Here is a 19845-nt window from a genome sequence, read left to right as displayed (position 1 = left end):
CATGCCCAGTTACTTTTTGTATTTTTAGTAGAGATGGGGTTTTGCCATGTTGGCCAGGCTGGTCTCAAACTCTACCTCAGGTGAGCCACCACAGCCTCACAAAGTGAAAGGTGGCTCAAGCTGGGATTACACGCTTGAGCCACCGTGCCCAGCCTACCTACCACTCTTATTCTGAAAAAAATGCTCTCGGGGGCTTTTTCTAGTCAGTAAGGAATCCTGGTTCTCAATCCCAGCAATCCACCACTCAACTCAGGTAATATAGACATGAGGAAAAAAGAATGGCTGACTTTAATCAAGTATGTAAGGAAATAAACATCTTTAGAGGCGGTGTGGGGGTGGGGAGCCTTGCAACAGAGGAGCCATGCCACTTCAAGCACAGCTGAAGCAGAGAACCTTCTGAGAGAAACCACTAGAAGGGCGGACCAAGGGGGAGGTGGGACTTACAGTCAGCTTTCCCTGACTGGGAAAAAGGGAGCAGTTGCAGTATCAAAAGTGAGCCCACCACAGCGGCCAGCTCCGGCCAGGCAGCAGGGTCGCCTTCCATGCCCCATGGCAGACCCATGTGTACCACAGGGCAGTCCCATCCCTTCTTGGTCCTCTTCTTTCCTCCTGCCCCATTAAAGAATCACATCCCTGAGCACATACAGCCCAGCCCTTGCCCAAGCTGAGCCAGACAGCTAAGCAGGGACTTGGACCACAGTGATGCTCCTGGCTCAGTTCCAGGAGCTCCCTGCTGCCGTGTCTTCTAGGCTGCACTGGAGGAAAGTGGTGGAGCAGGATGCGGGTAAAACTGGCTCCTGGCCGGGCGCAGTGGCTCACACCTTTATTCCCAGCACTTTGGGAGACAGAGGCAGGCAGATCACTTGAGGTCAGGAGTTCGAGACCAGCCTGGCCAACGTGGTGAAACCCCATCTCTAATAAAAAATACAAAAATTAGGCCAGGCGCAGTGGCTCACACCTGTAATCCCAGCAGTTTGGGACTGGGCGGATCACTTCAGGTCAGGGGTTCAAGACTAGCCTGGCCAACGTGATGAAACCCAGTCTCTACTAAAAATACAAAAAACTGCCGGGCGCAGTGGCTCAAGTCTGTAATCCCAGCACTTTGGGAGGCCGAGGCAGGTGGATCACGAGGTCAAGAGATCGAGACCATCCTGCTCAACATGGTAAAACCCCGTCTTTACTAAAAATACAAAAAATCAGCTGGGCATGGTGGCGCATGCCTGTAATCCCAGCTACTCAGGAGGCTGAGGCAGGAGAATTGCCTGAACCCAGGAGGCGGAGGTGGTGGTGAGCCGAGATCGCACCATTGCACTCCAGCCTGGGTAACGAGAGCGAAACTCCGTCTCAAAAAAAAAAAACTAATTGGGTATGGTGGCACACCCTATAATCCCAGCTGCTCAGGAGGCTGAGGCAGGAGAATCACTTGAACCTGGGAGGCAGAGGTTGCAGTGAGCCCAGACTGCACCACTGTACTCCAGCCTGGGCAACAGATTGAGACTTCATCTCAAAACAAAACTAAACAAAACAATGAAATCCTTAAAAAAAAATGGCTTCTGCCCCAGGCTGCCAGCACCATCCTCAGTGGGGTGGCCTTGGCCTTGCCACACCTCTCACACCATCTTAACATCCTGGGTTTGGGCCTGTGACAGGTTCTGGCGCTGGGCCTTGACCATGTGCAGGCGTCTCCCGTGCAGCGTGAACTGGGACCAGGTGAAGAGCTGAAGCAGAGCACAGGTGATGGGCACCAGCACCAGCAGGTAGAAGCAGCCCTGGCGGAGCGCTGGGGCCTGTGCAGGGGCTGGAGCTGGGGGCTCTGGCCAGGGATGGGCACTCCCCACAGGGGTTATCAGGGACTGCTGGAAGAGGTCATGACCTAGGACAAAAGAGTACAGAAAGCCATGGTCAACCCACTGCCCTCCAAGCCTTGGTGTCCTCCAAGTCCATGGTGTGACATCTCAGACACCACATGGATGTGTCCAGATCACAACTCCTGATTCCCCCAAACCCGCTCCTCTCCTACTCTTCCTGTCTCAGTGACAGGCACCACCATCCACCCAATAACTCAGGCCCAAAACCTCAAAGTCCTCCTCAGTTCCCTGATTCAGTTCACGCCATCTCTCTCCAACACCCAATCCTTCATCTCCCCTCCAACTCCAAAACATATCCCATCTGCCACCACCCTGGTCCAAGTCTCCATGGCCTCTGCCACAGTCTCCCAAAGATCTCCCTGCTGTCCCCATTCTGGCCTCCCTATGATCTGCTGTCCATATGGCAGCCAGAGTGAATTTTATTTTTTTTTTTGAGGCGGAGTCTCACTCTATTGCCCACGCTGGAGTGCAGTGGCACAATCTCAGCTCACTGCAACTTCCACCTCCTGAGTTCAATTGATTCTCCTGCCTCAGCTTCCCAAGTATGCACCACCACACCCAGCTAATTTTTGCATTTTTTAGTAGAGATGGGGGTTCCACTGTATGTTGGCCAGGCTGGTCTTCAATACCTGACCTCAGGTGATCTGCCCGCCTCACCCTCCTAAAGTGCTGGAATTACAGGCATGAGCCACCTCACCCAGCCCAGAGAGAATTTTATTAAAAAGTCAATCAGGGCCAAGTGTGGTGGCTCATGCCTGTAATCCCAGCACTTTGGGAGGCTGAGATGGGTGGATCACCTGAGGTCAGGAGTTCAAGACCAGCCTGGCCATCATGGTGAAACCCCATCTTAAAAAAAAAAAAAAAAAAAAAAAAAAAAAAAAAAAAAGTCAATCACACCATGTCACTCCCCTGTTTAAAACCCTCCCTAGCCAGGTATGGTGGCTCAATCCTGTAATCCCAGCACTTTGGGAGGCTCAGATGGGCAAATCAGCTGAGCTCAGGAGTTCGAGACCAGCCTGGGCAACCTGGTAAAACCCCGTCTCTACGTAAAATACAAAAAGTTAGCTGGTCATGGTGACGTGTGCTTGTGGTCCCAACTACTTGGGAAGCTGAGGTGTCAGGCTCACTTGAACCTGGGAGGTCAAGGCTGCAGTGAGCCAAGATCGTACCACTGCACTCCAACCTGGGTGACAGGGAGACACTACCTCAAAAACTAAATAAAAATAAAACCCTTCCAACAGTTTGCTTCTAGCACTGCCTTGATCAACAAAGCCCTTTTCACTTTTCCAGCTGCATCTCCTAATCGATCACCCCTGATACCCTGGGCCTTTGCACCTGCTGTTCCCTCTGCCTCTCCCTGAGACCTTTTCTAGACAAATCCTTGCCATTCAGCTCACATCTGAGGGTCACCTTCTCGGAGAGGCCTTCCCTGATGACATGACATAGCTTCTCATTCACGCCACCTTACATCACCCCAATTTCAGCATAACACTATCATTGCCTGAAAATGTCTTGTTTGGCTGTTTATTCCCAACCCCACCCCACCCCTGACTAGAATGCAAGCTCCACGGTGGTAAAAACCTTGTCTGTCTTATTCATGGTTAGCTCCCTGGCACCTAGACCAGGGCCTACAAAGAACGGATTCCGTACATATTTGTTGAATGAATGAATAAATGAATAAACTAAGAAAGCATGGAGGAATATGTTACCCAGTGACTTTAGCCATGTTGGGGGGCACTGGGTGCCACCCTCCCTCACTGCACCCAGAGCCCAGGTTTGCCAGTCAGTGTGCCAGGTCAGCTGTGCCCCCTGGAGCCTTAAGAGCCCTTTGCCTGCCCTCACCTGTATAGAAACAGAGCAGCCAGGTGCCCAGCAGTGGGGCAAAGGTCTGACCTGGCTTGGTCACCAGGGCAACCATGCCAAAGAGGAGTGCCGAGGCTGCCTGCTTGCGGTGGTTCAGCACCAGGTCCTCATCCACCAGGTCGGTGACCACCAAGGTCAGCAGCTTACAGGTGCCCTCAGTGAAGACGCGGTTGCTGCAGTGGAGGGAGAGAGAGGCGGGAATGAAGGTGTGGGACAGAGGTGTTGAGGGAAGGGTGGGCAGGGTTGTACCTGGCAATGAAGAGGCACAGCAGGCCAAGGTGGTCCGGGCCAGCCAACAACATGAGCAGGCTAAGGCCCAGCTTGAGCAGGAAGAGCCCCCGCACCACCGCGTAGACGCCCCAGCGCCGGCACAGGGACAGGAAGTAGAGGTTGTTGAGATGAGGAGCGACATAGGAGAGACCTGGGGAGGGAGACGGGGCCCGGCCTTGTCAAGGGCACTGCCACAGTGCCAATGAGCGCCATCAGCTTCACGGCTAACTGCATTCCTGTACACTAGCGATACACTGGGCTCTGTGCTAAGGGCTTCACGGTCTTAGTTCATCCTCACAGCCCCTTAAGGTGAGTACTAATATCATCCCCACTTTACAGATGAGAGAGGCCCAAAAAGATGAACTGACCCACCCAAGGCCACCCACCAGATAAGCAGAGTCAAGACTGACACCCAGGCCCAACAGATGACACTCCTTGCTGTTAACCAGCCACTGTACCACATCCCCTCGGGCAATACCATCTCCAAGAGGACCAACACCAATGAAGCCTCCCCACCTCACCCCCCAGCCCCCCTGCCCCCCCATGCCCACTGCACCCAGCAGCACTTGGTGTCTTTCATTTTTTTTTTTTTTTTTTTTTGAGATGGAGTCTTGCTCTGTTGCCAGGCAGGAGTGGTGCGATCTCGTCTCACTGCAACCTCCGCCTCCTGGAGTGATTCTCCTGCCTCAGCCTCCCGAGTAGCTGGGATTATAGGCTCTCACCACCACACCCAGCTAATTTTTGTATTTTTAGTAGAGACAGGGTTTCACCATGTTGGCCAGGATGGTCTCCATCTCCTGCCATGATCCACCCGCCTCGGCCTCCCAAAGTGCTGGGATTACAGGCTTGAGCCACTGCACCAGCCTGCACTTGGTGTCTTAAAAAGACTGTCCACCCCTTCCTGGGGGGAACAGCTGGGGGCTAGGAGGTGCAACTCCCACAACAGATTCCTCCCCACCCTCTGCACCAGGGTCCCAGCAGGTGAGGTGGCCGTGCCAACAGCTGGGCTAGGGTTTCTGGGGTGCAAGCCTCTGTCCTTCCAGCCTGCATGAAGCACCTGAAGCCCCCACTCACCCAACAGGATGGAGCCCGTGGAAAGGGAGATATGGTCGGACAACAGATGCTCCAGGAAGAGGGGGAAGAAGTTGCTGTTGAAGTGGCAGTGGAAGACCTGCAACCCAACAGGGACAGTGAGGAGGCTTCCGGGGCCGAGGGGGAGCTGACAAGGCCAGAAGTCAACAGGGGAGCACACATTCCCCCTACCCCCAGCCCCTATCATCAGAGCAGCAAGAGCGAGAGCAGGCCTTTTTCCCTATCTCCCTAACACAGAACATGCCAGAACACAATCTAAAACCACATTCCTGGTGCTATCTGACTTTGCTAAAAAGTTAGAAGGCATGACAAATTCGTATTGGAGCAATTAGAAGTTTTCTCTTTTTAGTTAAAAACACATTAGTGAAGCTGGGCATAGTGGATCGTGTATGTAATCCTAGCACCGAACACTTTGCGAGGCCAAGGCAGGCAGATCACTTAAGGCCAGGAGTTTGAGACCAGCCTGGCCAACGTGGTGAAACCTGTCTCCACTAAAAATAAAAAAAAATTAGCTGGGCATGGTGGTGTGTGCCTGTAATCCCAGCTACTCGGGAGGCTGAGGTGGGAGAATCACTTGAATGTGGGAGGCAGAGGTTGCAGTGAGCCAGAATCGCTGCCACTGCACTCCAGCCTGGGCAACCGAGTGAGACCTTGTCTCAAAAAAAAAAAAAAAAAAAAAAGAAAGAAAGAAAAAGAAAACACATTAGTGAAACAAATTTTATAACATGAGAACAGTTTATTTCTAAATTCAGCTAGTTTATATACTACATGTTTTAGGTACAGCACTTGGCTTTTCTTTTTTTTAGAGATAGAGTCTTGCTCTGCCACCCAGGCTGGAGGGCAGTGGTACAGTCATAGCTCACTGCAGCCTCGAACTCCTGGGCTCAAGCAATCTTCCCACCTTGGTGTCCCAAAGTGCTGGGATTACAAGTGTGAGCCACTGCACCTGACAGCCCTTGGTGTCTTAAAAAGATTGTTACGGAGTCCCCAGAGGGGCATCTCTGTCTCATATCCTCACTTTACGAGAGAGAACGGCGCTACCCAGAGAGCCTGAGTCCTGCCTAAGATCACACAGGGAGGGAATAGCTCAGAGAGGGCTAGAATCCAGGTCTCCTCCTGACTACCCAACCTGCGTTCCTGCCATTGACTCACCTGGCAGACCTCCTGGGTGGCCTGGAACTCAGTTCCCAGCTTTTTTTTTTTTTTTTTTTTGAGAAGGAGTCTGACTCTGTTGCCAGGCTGGAGTGCAGTGGTGCCATCTCAGCTCACTGCAACCTCCGCCTTAGGGATTCAAGTGATTCTCCTGCCTCAGCCTCCCAAGTAGCTGGGATGACAGCTGTGCATCACCATGCCTGGCTCATTTTTGTATATTTAGTAGAGACAGGGTTTCACTATGTTGACCAGGCTGGCCTTGAACTCCTGACCTTGTGATCCACCCACCTTGGCCTCCCAAAGTGCTGGGATTAAAGGCTTGAGCCAACATACTCAGCCAATTTTTGTATTTTTATGGGGTTTTGCCATGTTAGCCAGGTTGGTCTCAAACTCCTGACCTCAAGTGATCCACCTACCTCTGCCTCCCAAAGTACTGGGACTACAGGCATAAGCTACCATGCCTGGCAGAGTTCCCGGCTCTTGAGGAGTCTGTCCCCTTGAGTGAAGCATAGCCAGCTGAGGAGGGGCTGGGAGCTGCTCCCCATACCTGCACCAGGTCCATGCTCACGAACCACAGGAAGTTCCGATGGCGTGCCAGCTGCCGGAGATATTGGCCCAAGGTGATGCCGTCCACCTCCTCACTGCCCACCAGCAGCTCCTCTCCACACAGGCTGTGGGGCAGAAAGCAATGGAGAACTGCCTGGGGCTGGCCAGTTATCCCCCAACACAGCCCAGGGCAGCCCCCATCAGCCAGGGACCCAGCACCAAAATCAGACTTAGAAGGTTGCTGGTGAGGACCTGAAGAGCTGAGGCTGGCCACTCACCCGCTATCCACAGTCAGGCCTGAGCACCCTGGGTCCCTTCGGGCTGCCTCAACCCGCCACCTCAGCAGCTGTGTGGCCCCCAGAAAGCCCAGCCCAGAGCTGACAGCCAGTGTCACGCAGAAAGCACGGAAGGAGGAGAAATCCTCCTTGTTCCAAAAGGCATAGGAGGCAAAGACAGAGAGGGAGCCGGCCGCGCTGAAGAGGGAGCAGTAGAAGTTGAGGTGGGTGCGGTCGTGGGCTGAGAGGGCCAGGTCGGCCAGCAAGGCGTGGTGGTGCAGGTCCACGAGCGTCAGGAAGCCGTCATAGAGGCACAGGCACAGCAAGAACTGCAGGCCGGCTGGGGCCCAGGGCACCCAGAACGCCAGGAACGCCAGCGCCAGCAGCGGCCCGTGCCAGCCCAGGGCCCGCACCCGGGCCAGCACCACAGCCCTTGAGGAGAGCCTGGCGCCTGACCTGCCAGGGAAAGGAGGGCTGTTGAGACATGCTCTGTCCCATGGCAGGCCGCAGTGCCCCTTGCCCAGGCCCCAGGGTAGGGATGGAGGCCCAGGGTGTGGGACTCACAACAGGGTGGTCCCACTGTCACCCCAGCCCCCAGCCTACAATTTAGGAAACACAGCTCATCACTGGGTACACTCCCTCCTCTGCCCCAATTTCCACCCCCTAACTAGCCTGTCAGGCCGATGGCCAAAGTGTATGGGATGCCCACTTCTCAAGGTTAGGGGTGATGACAGACTCCAGCAGGGATGGGGCAAAGGAATCTTCCAGAAGCAGCAGAGGGTGTTTGCAATCTAGAGTCCAGAGGGGCCAGCCAAGCCAAGCCGGGGTAGGTCTCCTCCCCTGCCGAGCCAGGCAAGGGTGTATCCAAGGCCACCTCTCCAACCCAAATCTGGACCCCAGGAAGGGAAGGGGCATGGGCGACACTGAAACGGTCTCCCCTTCCTTCCCCACCCAAAACACAGGAGCAGTAGGGTGGGACTGAACCAATTACGAGCTATTCCCGGTACACCAACCGCGGCTGGGAGCTGAGGAACTGCCGGTCGCTGAGCCAGCCGAAGAGGGGGTCATTGAGGCTATTCCAGAGGAGAAACACCGTCTGCAGGCAGAGGGGAGACGGGCAGGTGGGTTCTAGGCAGCCTCCTCTCCAGGGCTCCCCCACCCCAGACTGCTCACCACTCCTCAAAGATGGCACCAGCTTTTCTACCTGCAAACCTTTGCTCATGTCAGTTCCTCTGCTAAAACCCACTCTGGCCAGGGATGGTGGCTCACACCTGTAATCCCAACACTTTGGGAGGCCAAGGTCGGTGGATCACCTGAGGTCAGGAATTCAAGACCAGCCTGGCCAACCTGGCAAAACTAAAATACAAAAATTAGCTGGGCCTGGTGGCACATGCCTGTAAGCCCAGCTACTCAGGAGGCTGAGGCAGGAGAATTGCTTGATCCAGGAAGGCAGAGGTTGCAGTGAGCTGAGATCGCACCACTGCAGTCCAGCCTGGGCAACAAGAACGAAACTCCATCTTAAAAAAAACCAAAAAAACCTATTCTGCCAGTCAAGCCACTGCCCCCCTCAAACTCCCACCCATCCAGAGTCCAACTGGTAAATGTGTGCAGCTGATATATTTATACATGTGAACATATTGTATATATGAGTATATAGAACCTCGACTATGTAAGACAGTGGCCAGGAAAGCTGATCTAGTCCCCACCAAGAAAGAGTCATTGAGACCTCCACAGTTTTTCAGGGTGTGGTGGCTCAGGCCTGTAATCTCAGCACTTTGGAAGGCAGAGGCGGGCAGATCACCTGAGGTCATGAGTTTGAGACCAGCCTGACCAACATGGAGAAACCCTGTCTCTACTAAAAATACCAATTTAGCCAGGCGTAATGGCACATGCCTGTAATCCCAGCTACTCAGGAGGCTGAGGCAGGAGAATCGCTTGAAGCCAGGAGATGGAGGTTGCGTTGAGCTGAGATCCTGCCACTGCACTCCAGCCTGGGCAACAAGAGCAAAACTCCATATCAAAAAAAAAAAAAAAGACCTCCACAGCTTTCCTTGCTGAGTCTTCTTGGTGAACAACCTGGACTGCCCATGCCCGACTGGGTGGGACCCGGTACCTGCAATCTGCCTAGCAGCCTGGGTACCCTCTAGTCTCCACCACACCCCCTCCCCCGTGTTGGCCACCAACTCTGGCCCTACCTCTCCAACCCAGAAGGCCGCTTTGTTGATCTTGTACACTGAGACGAAGGTGTCCACATAGTAGAGCAGGAAGACATTGTGCAGGATGGTGGTGAAGAGGGCCAGGGAGCCATAGACCACAGCTGTGGGCAGACCCAGCAGCCAGGCCTGGGGCCAACCTAGTCCCATAGCTGCAGCCCCAGCCTTAGCCCCAGGAGCACCGGGGAGGGCTCATGGCCACAAGCTGTCTTGCCATCCTCCTCCCTAGGGAAAAAGGAACCAGTGAGCAACAGGGATCAGAGCCAGCTCTGCTTTAACCTCAGACCTCTGAATCCTTTAATCATTTCCCAGAGTAGAGAGTTTGTACTTACAACAGCGCCGGGAATTAAGAAGAATGAAGTACAACAGAAACAGTGCTGAGCTTGATACCACTAATCAGGGATTGACTCGAGGAAACTGAGAGCCTGTGGGAAGAGAAGGCAGACACCCAGCAAGTGCTGAGCCAGGTCATGAGCTGGGGCTGGATGCTCAGTGTCTTCTTACATAGCACTATGTGACTTTAATGGTCTAGATGAGACAACCCTGGGCTTGGGCACACAGTGCACTTACAGTAAAATGTCAGGCAGCTACCTAACCCAGGCCTTAGCTTCCTCTTCTGTAAAATGTAAAAGGAGACCACTATGCCTATTTTGCAAAGGATCATAGGATTAAACCATGTGACTCACAGAAAGCATTCACTGTTGGTATTGATATGGAAGATGGGAAGGGAAGTGCCAGAAAGAGAAGGTTGTAGTCCCTTTAAATGATACAGAAAGGGGGAAGGGAAGTGCTGAGTAGAGGTGGGCAAGGTCTCTGGTTAGGGCTCCACCCCTGGGCCTCTGCCCATGGACCTAGGTGAGGACAGGCATTTTTGTTTTCCTGCCCAAATGTTGTATTTCCCAAGACCACCCCAGCCCACCAAGTCCCCATCCTGTGCTTATAAAAACCCCAGTGGGGTGGCACATGCCTGTCATCCCAACTACTGGGGAAGCTGAGGCAGGAGAATTGCTTGAACCCAGAGGGCAAAGGTGAGCTGAGATTGCGCTATAGCACTCCAGCCTGGGCAACAAGAGCAAAAAGAAGCTCTCTAAGCCTATGACTCCCCTACCACCACACCCACCACACCCATGGGCCACAGTAAACCTACTTTGCCCCAAGACAGGAGGATGGTCTTTCCCTGGAGCCCTTGAGGCCCCTGAAGAAAATGCATTTCTGTTTTTCCTCAAAGCTTTATTCAGGTCTAATTGACAAACACTAAACTTCATGTTTTCAAAGCATGCAGTCTGATAAGTTTCACCATATGCATGTACCTGTGAAATCATCACCAGGAACAAGATAATGAACACATCCAGCATCCTACATTCCCTCGGCTCTGCTTTTCTGAGTAACATGGAAAAAAGACACAACTGGGGCTGGGTGAGGAGGCTCACACCTGTAATCCCAGCACTTGGGGAGGCCAAGGTGGGCAGATCACTTGAAGCCAGGAATTTGAGACCAGCCTGGCCAATGTGGCAAAGCCCCATCTCTACTAAAAATATAAAAATTAGCCAGCGTGGTGGCACATGCCTGTAATCCCAGCTACTCAGGAGGCTGAGGCAAGAGAATTGCTTGAATCTGGGAGGCAGAGGTTACAGTGAGCCCAGATCACGCCACTGTACTCCAGCCCTGGCAACAGAGCGAGTCTCCATCTCAACCTGTGCTGGAGGCAAAACAACTTGTCCAGGTGAACAGCCACCCTGGAGATGAAGCTGACGGAGGAGTGTGCAGGGTTACTCTTTGGTTTCTCTTCCAGATTCCCCTCCTCCATCAAGAAACAGCCTTCCCCAACTTGCCCTCCCCACCCTCAATCCGCCTCAGCAGAGAACAGCAGCCCCACCTCTCCCAGGGAAGAACAGCTTGGAGCCTGCACCAGCCTCCTTGCATAAACTGGTGAGAAATCCTGTAACCTGCAACCAGCTCCACCCACCTCCTTGGCACCTTCCAAGACCTACCCTCATGGTCTCAGCTGGTGGCCTTGAGCCAGCCACTCCCTCTCCCTGATCCTCAGTCTCCTCCCCCACAAAGTGGGGATGTTAATGTCAACCTCTAAGGTGGCTGTGGGCTGAAATGCAAAAGGAAGGCCGGGTGCGGTGGCTCACGCCTGTAATCCCAGCACTTTGGGAAAAAATAAATACATACATAAAAAATAAATAAATACATAAATAAAAATAAAAATGAAATGCAAAAGGAATATAAAGTACCAAGTTCTACATAGAAGACCCTCAATATAGAGAAGCTATTTTTTTTTTTTTGAGACGGAGTTTCGCTCTTGTTACCCAGGCTGGAGTGCAATGGCGTGATCTCGGCTCGCCGCAACCTCCGCACCCTGGGTTCAGGCCATTCTCCTGCCTCAGCCTCCTGAGTAGCTGGGATTACAGGCACGCGCCACCATGCTCAGCTAATTTTTTGTATTTTTAGTAGAGACGGAGTTTCACCGTGTTGACCAGGATGGTCTCGATCTCCTGACCTCGTGATCCACCCGCCTCAGCCTCCCAAAGTGCTGGGATTACAGGCTTGAGCCACCGCACCCGGTGAGAAGCTATTTTTTTTTTAAGATGGAGTCTTGCTCTGTTGCCCATGCTGGAGTGCAGTGGCTCAATCTCAGCTCACTGCAACCTCTGCCTCCCTGGTTCAAGTGATTCTCCTTCCTCAGTCTCCTGAGTAACTGAAATTACAGGTGCCTGCTACCACATCTGGCTAATTTTGTTGTTTGTTTGTTTGTTTGTTGAAACAGTCTTGCTCTGTCACCCAGGCTGAAGTTCAGTGGCACAATCTCAACTCACTGCAACCTCCGCTTCCCGGGTTCAAGTGATTCTCCTGCCTCAGCCTCCAGAGTACCTGGGACTATAGGAACATGCCACCACGTCTGGCTAATTTTTTGTATTTTTAGTAGAGATGGGGTTTCACCGTGTTAGCCAGGATGATTTCAATCTCTTGACCTCATGATCTGTCTGCCTCGGCCTCTCAAAGTGCTGAGATTACAGGTGTGAGTCACCATGTCCAGTCGATTTTCATATTTTTAGTAGAGACAGAGTTTCACCATATTGGCCAGGCTGGTCTCGAATTCCTGACCTTAAGTGATCTGCCTGCCTCAGCCTCCAAACGTGGTGGGATTACAGGCGTGAGCCACCACACCCGGCCCACAGTAGCTATTTTCTTTCCATGTCTCTGAAGTTTGGTTTCATAATATTTGTTTGTTTGTTTTTATTTTTATCTTTAGATGGAGTCTCACTCTGTCACCCAGGCTACAGTGCAGTGGTAGGATCTTGGCTCACTGCAACCTCCACCTGCCAGGTTCAAGAAATTTTTCTCCCTCAGCTTCCTGAGTAGCTGAGATCATAGGCATGTGCCACCATACCTGGCTAATTTTTGTATTTTTTGTGGAGACGGGGTTTTGCCATGTTGGCCAGGCTGGCAACTCCTGATCTCAAGCGATCTGCCTGCCTTGGCCTCCTGAAGTGTTGGGATTACAGGTATGAGCCAGCATGCAGTTTCAGGATCTTTAAAGGTCAATCATTAGACAGGGTGCGGTGGCTTTGCCTATAATTTTAGCACTTTGGAAGGCCAAGGCAGAAGGATCACTTGAGGCCAGGAGTTGGAGACCAGCTGGGGCAACATCAATCAAAAGTAAAAATCATTGACCTCTCTGCCACATCCATGATTAAAATTGTCTTTCCAGCAACCAATCTTTATGCCTTTTGCCACCTGAAATACCCTGGTCCCTCTTGTCTGCCATCCCTCAAATTCCGTTTTTTCTTTTTTCTTTTTTTTTTTTTTGAGACAGAGTCTCATTCTATTGCCAGGGCTGGAGTGCAGTGGCACAATCTCGGCTCACTGCAACCTCTGCCTCCCAGGTTCAAGTGATTCTCCTGACTCAGCCTTCTGAGTAGCTGGGACTACAGGCACTTACCACTATGCCTAGCTAATTTTTTATATGTTTAGTAGAGACGTGGGTTTCACCATGTTGAGCAGACGTCTCGAACACCTGACCTTGTGATTCACCCACCTCAGTCTCCCAAAGTGCTGGGATTACAGGCGTGAGACACTGCACCCGGCCTCAAATTCCTTTTTTAAATGCCACCTCTACACTTTTGTTTATGCTGTTCCTGCCCACCTAAGATACCCTAGGATAACTATCTACTATTCCTCCCCTTTGGGCCTGTCATTTGTGCCAGATCAGCCCAGCCCAGCCCTCTCCTGGCTGCAAGCATCCCCGGCCTCTGACCAGCCTCTCACCACAACTGTAGCCACACAGGGTATGGTTAGCTTTTACATCCATATCATGACCCCTTACAGCTCTGTTACAATCTCAATTCACATTTTATACATGAAGAAACCAAGGCTCTGAAGATTAAATCACTGGCCCAAGTCACAGAGTTAGAAGGTGCTGGAGTGAAGATTCAAAACAGGTTTTGACTAAAACCACAGCATTCTCACTTCATCATGCCCCACATTCCTCCCCATCTTATCAAATCCTGCTTATCCAGTGTTATGGTTTTCCCAAGAACACCCAGTCAGATGTTCTCTCCTGTTTTCAGGCCCTGAGTCCTTATCAGCCATCCAAATGCCTCCCTGTCCCTCCTCCAGCCCACAGGCTTCTTAAAAGCAGGGCTGGGTTAGTCCCACCCTTGATCCCTGCCCTTTGCCTCCACCAGGCTCCCTCATCATGCAGTAGGTGCTCAGTCAATCCGTGTTGGGTTCATTTGCCCCGAAAAGGTCAATATGAGCATCCTCAGCCCTAGAGAACAGTAGCAGCAGTCACAGGAAAACTGTCATCCCCAGATCCCACTGTGCCCCCAGCTCTGTGTTCTGCTTGACTATGGGAAGCAGAGAGAAGGGGGAGACTAGGAGGCTTGATGTGCCTCTCTGAGCAAGACACAAAAGCAAGGCAACAGATACAAAGAAGAATAGTGATCATAACAGAGGAACATTTATTAAGCTTTCGCCGGGTGCACAGCACTGTGCCAAGAGACACAGAAACAATCTGGGAAGAGAGCTCAGAGCAGCACGGGAGAAAGGGGCCCATCAGGAAGGGTTTTGTAAACCTTGCACAAGATTCTATGCTGAGGACAACAAGTGGGGCACTGGGGGTGGTGAAGTGACAGAATCAGATCTGTTTGGAAGGAGCCCTCTGGCAGGTGTCAAAACTCTTCCCCTCCACCCTATGAGGCCCCTGGGAGATAAGACTAGAAAGGGATGGAAACAGCAGCATCTACCTGATTTCGGAACCAACCTATGGTGGGTTGGGGAGGCTGACGAATTTAGTGGAGGAAACCAAGAACACCAGACTGGGCCCCTGGAGAGAGGGGCATCAGACTGTACAAGAGGCATTAGTGCAGAGGGAAAAGCTACGAATAGGCATAATTTGGAGTCTGGAGCCCTGTGTCAGGTGTGAATATTTTCCTTAACTTACTCTCTGAGTCTATTCCCGCATCTGTGAAGCAGAGAAAACAATTCCATTCTCTGCCTGTCCTCAGGAATACCAAATGAACAAATGAACATTAAAGGTATACTACCCAATGTGCCCTTTTCTTAACAGGTAGGTGACATCTGAATTGTCTGCTGTGCTTCCTGCATTACTCTCAGCGTTTTGCTCCCTGCCCAGTCTCCACATAGTAGGGTCTAGCCCCAGGGTTGGGGGATGGGGTGGGTCCATCCTCCTCTTCCGGCTGGAAATGAGCTTTTAACTTGCTGAGATGGAGACTTCTCCTTCCCCCTTCCCCTCAGGTCCCTAGAGCAGCGACAGCTTCACCTCAGGACCACCTGCCCCTCCCAAGCCACTGAGGAGTTTGGGATCAACCCAGGAGCTTTTCACTCAATAGCTGGTGCTGAAACACATGCTCCCTACCGCCTGCACGTTAAAATCACCTGCGGAGCTGTGCAAGAATACCGAGGCCCAGGCCTCACCTAGAACAGTTAAGTCAGAATCTCTCGGGGCGGGCCCAGCATCGGTGTTTTTTTTAAAGCTCCTCAAGTGCCACCAGGGTTAAATGCCTTTATGCTAATGGAATGGATCCCGGCTTGACCAGTGCATTCCTCGATCCCAGACCGCCGGGGAGCTATCTGATCCATTGCATCCCTTTCTTCACACCCCGGGAGAGCCCTTCTGCGAGGATTCCACCCTTGCCCGCTCGAACCCCGCTTCTTCCGCCCCGACCACAGAACTTCCCCAATCCAAAATATGATCACCCCAAAGACCCCCACAGACAAACCCTATGACTTTCAGAGCGCAAAGCATTCCCCTCCCCCTTGGGCCTGTCGTTTGTGCCAGATCGGCCCCAGCCCAGCCCTCTCCAGCCTGTGCGCCCCGGCCCCTAGCCAGCCTCTCACCGCAATCGTAGCAGGCGAATCCTAATCCCGCGGCTGGCGGGAGCCAGGTGTGAGCCGGTGCGCCTGCGCGTGCTTCTAGGGCTTCCCCAGCCTCTCCCTTCACCGCGGCCCAGCGATTGGCCCCGCGAGGCCCAGGGGACCGCAGCTCTGGCAGGTGACCGCGCCTGAGGCTGCCGCCGCCATGTTTGTCACGGGCGCTTGCCCTTAGCGACCCAAAGGAGAAAGTGGACACTGGCAAATAGGGCCAGGTTGCCTGGATTCCTGATCGGCTCAACCCCTCTCCTTTACCTCCACGATAGCTTAATGTCATTTCTGTTCAAACCAACACGTTTTTTCTTTTTAAGCGCTTACCTTCTTTCCTCTTCTAGCCTAGTACTCGTTGGGAGAGCAGAAGTCAGCACACTCCATCCAGCCTTGTCGTCTGAGCGGATGCACTGCTGCAGCCGACTTGGAGGTGGCAGAAGCACGACCTGGGACTCCATGATGCTGTATCATGAGCCCTTCAAGGGTGGACAGGCCCAGCTTGAGCTATAGGCAGCAGGGCTCTGGCCACAGTAACCAGGGCCTGAATGAGCAACTATACAGCCCAACCTCCTTGTATTAACAACGGTAATAATAAAACACAAGGAGTACTGAGCACTTGCTATGTGCCCTGTACTGCATTCAGAACAACAGTGCATTCTCTTGTTGAGTCCACACATCATTCCTAGGAGGTAGGCGCTTCTAACCCCATTTTATACATAAGAAAACTGCAGTTCAGAGAGATTCAGTAACACACTTGCCCTTCAGCGGCAAGGGCCCAGTCGAGTGGAACCTGGCTATCCTGACTCCTACAAGTCTTTCCTCTTCCCATTCCTGCACAATCCCTCAAAATCAAGTTTTGTTTTGCTCAATGTAGGCTGTGAAGGATGTTTTATGATTTCTCCCAACTGGGCTGTAAGCCTGGATAGGTTTTTGGGCAACCAGACAGCACACATTCCAGTTCTGCCTGATTCCCCTACCTTGGGACACAGGACAAAGAGCCTGTGGCTTTTGGCTTCTGTAGGACCTGGAACTCAACTCCTAGCTCCACCACTTTCTTGCTACGGGACTCCTTTATTATTATTTGAAACAGGGTCTTGTTCTGTTGTTCAGGTCAGAGTGCCGTGGTGTGGCATGATCTCAGCTCACTGCAACCTCCACCTCCCTGGCTCAGATGATTCTCTCACCTCAGCCTCCCAAGTTGCTGGGATCACCGGTTCATGCCACCATGCCTGGTTAATTTTTAAAATTGTTTGTAGAGATGGAGTCTATGTTATCCAGACTGGTCTTGAACCAGGGCTCAAGGGACACTCCTCTGTTTCAGCCTCACAAAGTGCTGGAATTGTAAGTGTGAGCCACTGCTCTTAGCTGGGACCCTCCTTTTGTGAGCCTGTTTTATGCTTTACAGGGATTTTGCAGGCATTAAATGAGAAACAAGGGTATAGGAGCTTTGTGAACTGCTCACCTTTATGACCTTGATGATTGTGAGCTAACTCCCTGCAGCAGGAATATTGTCCTTCTCCTAACAACTACAGCAAATGGTCCAATGTAAAGGGCTGATGTCCTGGGGCTAGAGCCTATTCAACCAGTTCTTGGGGAGTCCCTAGGAATGCCATGAATCTTGCCCCAATAATCCATCTCCCACTCACCTGTCCCTCCTTCCCAATCTCTCTCCTTCAGACACTCTTCACACTTCCCATGTCACCCAAGCCACCCCCCACCCCACCCCACACCCATCTCTTCTAGATTTAGACAATTGCTGAAATCTCTCCTGATCCAGAAAGCCTCATGACTAGAAGACAAGTGGTCATTTCTCCCCTCTCCTCACCTCTTACCTCCATCTGTGCTTACCTGGCTGTGAGAACAGAAAACTCAGCATTTAGCCTGGAGTCTGGCAGGCACACTGGGACCCCCACACATTTGCTAAAAGAGTCTCCCTGCCTTTCTATCTCTGGCCAGCATGTGCCTGCCTTTCTTTCTTTCTTTCCTTCCTTTCTTCTTTCTTTTCTTTCTTTCCTTCCCTTCCCTCCCTCCCTCCCTCCCTTCCTTCCTTGTTTTTTATTTTTTTTGAGATGGAGTCTCACTCTGTCACCCAGGTTGGAGTGCAGTGGTGCAATCTCAGCTCACTGCAACCGCTGCCTCCTGGGTTCAAGCGATTCTCCTGCCTCAGCTTCCCGAGCAGCTGGGATTACAGGCACATGCCACTACACCCGGCTAATTTTTGTATTTTCAGTAGAGACGTGGCCAGGCCGGTCTCAAACTTCTGACCTTGTGATCCACCTGCCTCGGCCTCCTAAAGTGTGGGATTACAGGCATGAGCCACCACACCCGGCCGCATGTGCCTTTATTTCAAAGCAAACTCCAAGTCTTTACTTAGCCCTCACTGGATGTTCAGTAGGGAAATGGAAATAGGGAAAGCTGACAGGGGCCAGAGCTGGATGTGACCCAGTAGAAAAGACCTTTGGTCCCTCACATTGCACTTAATGCCCCACAGTTACACTCTGAGGTCCCTCAACCCTCTGATTATAGAGACAATGTAGCCAGTTACCTTTTATATCAGCACCAGGACGGGGCCATATCACCTGCCTGACTCCTTGAACCATACTGGAGTCCCTGGACCACGGGACAGATAGATTATGCACACTCTGTCTTTTAAATTCTCTCCTCCCTTACTTCTCACCTCTCTGATCTAGGTTCCTCCATTTCTGATCTACTAATTTCTCCTCAGTCCCCTTCACTTTGGCACTTTCTCCCAGAGCCTCTAAAGGTAAAGAGAAGGTGCCCCACATTTCCATCTTTAATACTCATATATTCAGCCGGGCGCGGTGGCTCAAGCCTGTAATCCCAGCACTTTGGGAGGCCGAGGCGGGTGGATCACGAGGTCGAGAGATCGAGACCATCCTGGTCAACATGGTGAAACCCCGTCTCTACTAAAAGTGCAAAAAATTAGCTGGGCATGGTTGCACGTGCCTGTAATCCCAGCTACTCAGGAGGCTGAGACAGGAGAATTGCCTGAGCCCAGGAGGCGGAGGTTGCGGTGAGCCGAGATCGCGCCATTGCACTCCAGCCTGGGTAACAAGGGCGAAACTCCGTCTCAAAAAAAAAAAAAAAAAAAAAAAAAACAACTCATATATTCACTCGAACTTTTAGTCCATTCCAGGCCACAGGCTATAAAGTAAAGGGGATTTCAACAACAAGATTGGTGTCCACAAGAGGCGTGAGTGGGGTCCCAAAAAGCCAGCAGCCACAATGTCAATAGTGTGATAGGAACCAGGTAGAGACAAGCTCAGGTTGTCTCTATCAGCCATTACAGTAATTTCACCTTCTACCTTTTCCTTCACGACTACTTCCACACCTCCCATGTCCAGCCTGAACAGAATGTCCAGAATGGCCCACCTGAACTCAGCATTCCTTCAACTTCCAATTTCCCTCCAGTGTTTTCTACCTCCAGGACTGCCTTAACTGCCCATCCAGGTGGCCAAGCCAGAAACATGTGCATCCAGCATCCACCTTCCATCCTATCCGCTTCACTTCATCAAAACCACCATCTTGGATCAAGTCCAGGTGAATCCCACTCCCATTTCTCTTTTCCATCCCTTGCTCCTGTCTGGTTGTCAGCTTTCCTGAACTAACACGAGAACCTCCTCCATGACTGGCTTGCACCCCCTTGCTCTCTAATCTGTCCTCCATTTTGCCCGCAAGTGAGCTTCTGATCACAAGGTTCCCTAAGCAACAGCTTCTCAAGTTGCTATATATTGAAATTTTTCATGGCCAATGCAGTAGCTCACACCTGTAATCCCAGCACTTTAGGAGGCTGAGGCAGGAGGACCGCTTGAGCCCAGGAGTTGGAGACCAGCCTGAGCAATATAATCAGACCCCATCACTACAAAACATTTTTAAAAATAAAAGAATTGGCTGGGTGTGGTGGCTCATATCTGTAATCCCAACACTTTGAGAGGCCAAGGCAGGTGGATCACCTGAGGTCAGGAGTTTGAGGTCAGCCTGGCCAACATAGCGAAACCCTTTCTCTACTAAAAATACAAAAAAAAACACACACACACACACACACACACACACACACACACACAAACAAAAAACTAGCTGGATGTGGTGGCAGGCGCCTGTAATCCCAGCTACTCTGGAGGCTGAGGCAGGAGAATCACTTGAACCCAGGAG

General features: G+C 51.9%; 1 protein-coding gene across 4 annotated transcripts; it reads right to left on the bottom strand.

The window, feature by feature from the left end:
- Positions 1-265: 265 nt before the first annotated feature.
- MFSD13A (major facilitator superfamily domain containing 13A) lies at positions 266-16112 on the bottom strand. 4 transcript variants are annotated; one of them, XM_074382798.1, is made up of 10 exons: positions 16000-16112; positions 9612-9704; positions 9262-9504; positions 8080-8162; positions 7070-7522; positions 6793-6916; positions 5076-5172; positions 3981-4152; positions 3711-3904; positions 266-1873 (listed from the first exon to the last, which is right to left on the bottom strand). In XM_074382798.1, the coding sequence occupies exons 3-10, from the start codon at positions 9427-9429 to the stop codon at positions 1611-1613; spliced, it is 1554 nt and encodes a 517-aa protein (XP_074238899.1). In that variant the 5' UTR covers positions 9430-9504; positions 9612-9704; positions 16000-16112; the 3' UTR covers positions 266-1610. The 4 variants fall into 4 exon arrangements, with proteins under 4 accessions (XP_074238899.1, XP_010331433.1, XP_074238898.1 ...); XM_010333131.3 differs by lacking the exon at positions 16000-16112 and adding an exon at positions 15649-15915; XM_074382797.1 differs by lacking the exon at positions 16000-16112 and having other exon boundaries at positions 9612-15636.
- Positions 16113-19845: the final 3733 nt, after the last annotated feature.

The sequence above is a fragment of the Saimiri boliviensis genome, chromosome 12 (assembly GCF_048565385.1).
Source record: "Saimiri boliviensis isolate mSaiBol1 chromosome 12, mSaiBol1.pri, whole genome shotgun sequence".
Classification (NCBI taxonomy): Eukaryota; Metazoa; Chordata; class Mammalia; order Primates; family Cebidae; genus Saimiri; species Saimiri boliviensis.
Note: the sequence above shows the minus strand (reverse complement) of the source record. Positions and strands in the feature narration are given on the sequence as shown.

Coding starts and splice junctions, on each gene's coding strand:
- MFSD13A (XM_074382798.1), bottom strand. CDS start 9,429: ATGGGACTAGGTTGGCCCCAGGCCTGGCTGCTGGGTCTGCCCACAGCT. Junction 6,917..7,069: donor GGCCTGACTGTGGATAGCGG/GTGAGTGGCCAG, acceptor TCTGCCCCACAG/CCTGTGTGGAGAGGAGCTGC. Junction 4,153..5,075: donor CACGGGCTCCATCCTGTTGG/GTGAGTGGGGGC, acceptor CTCCCTCCCCAG/GTCTCTCCTATGTCGCTCCT.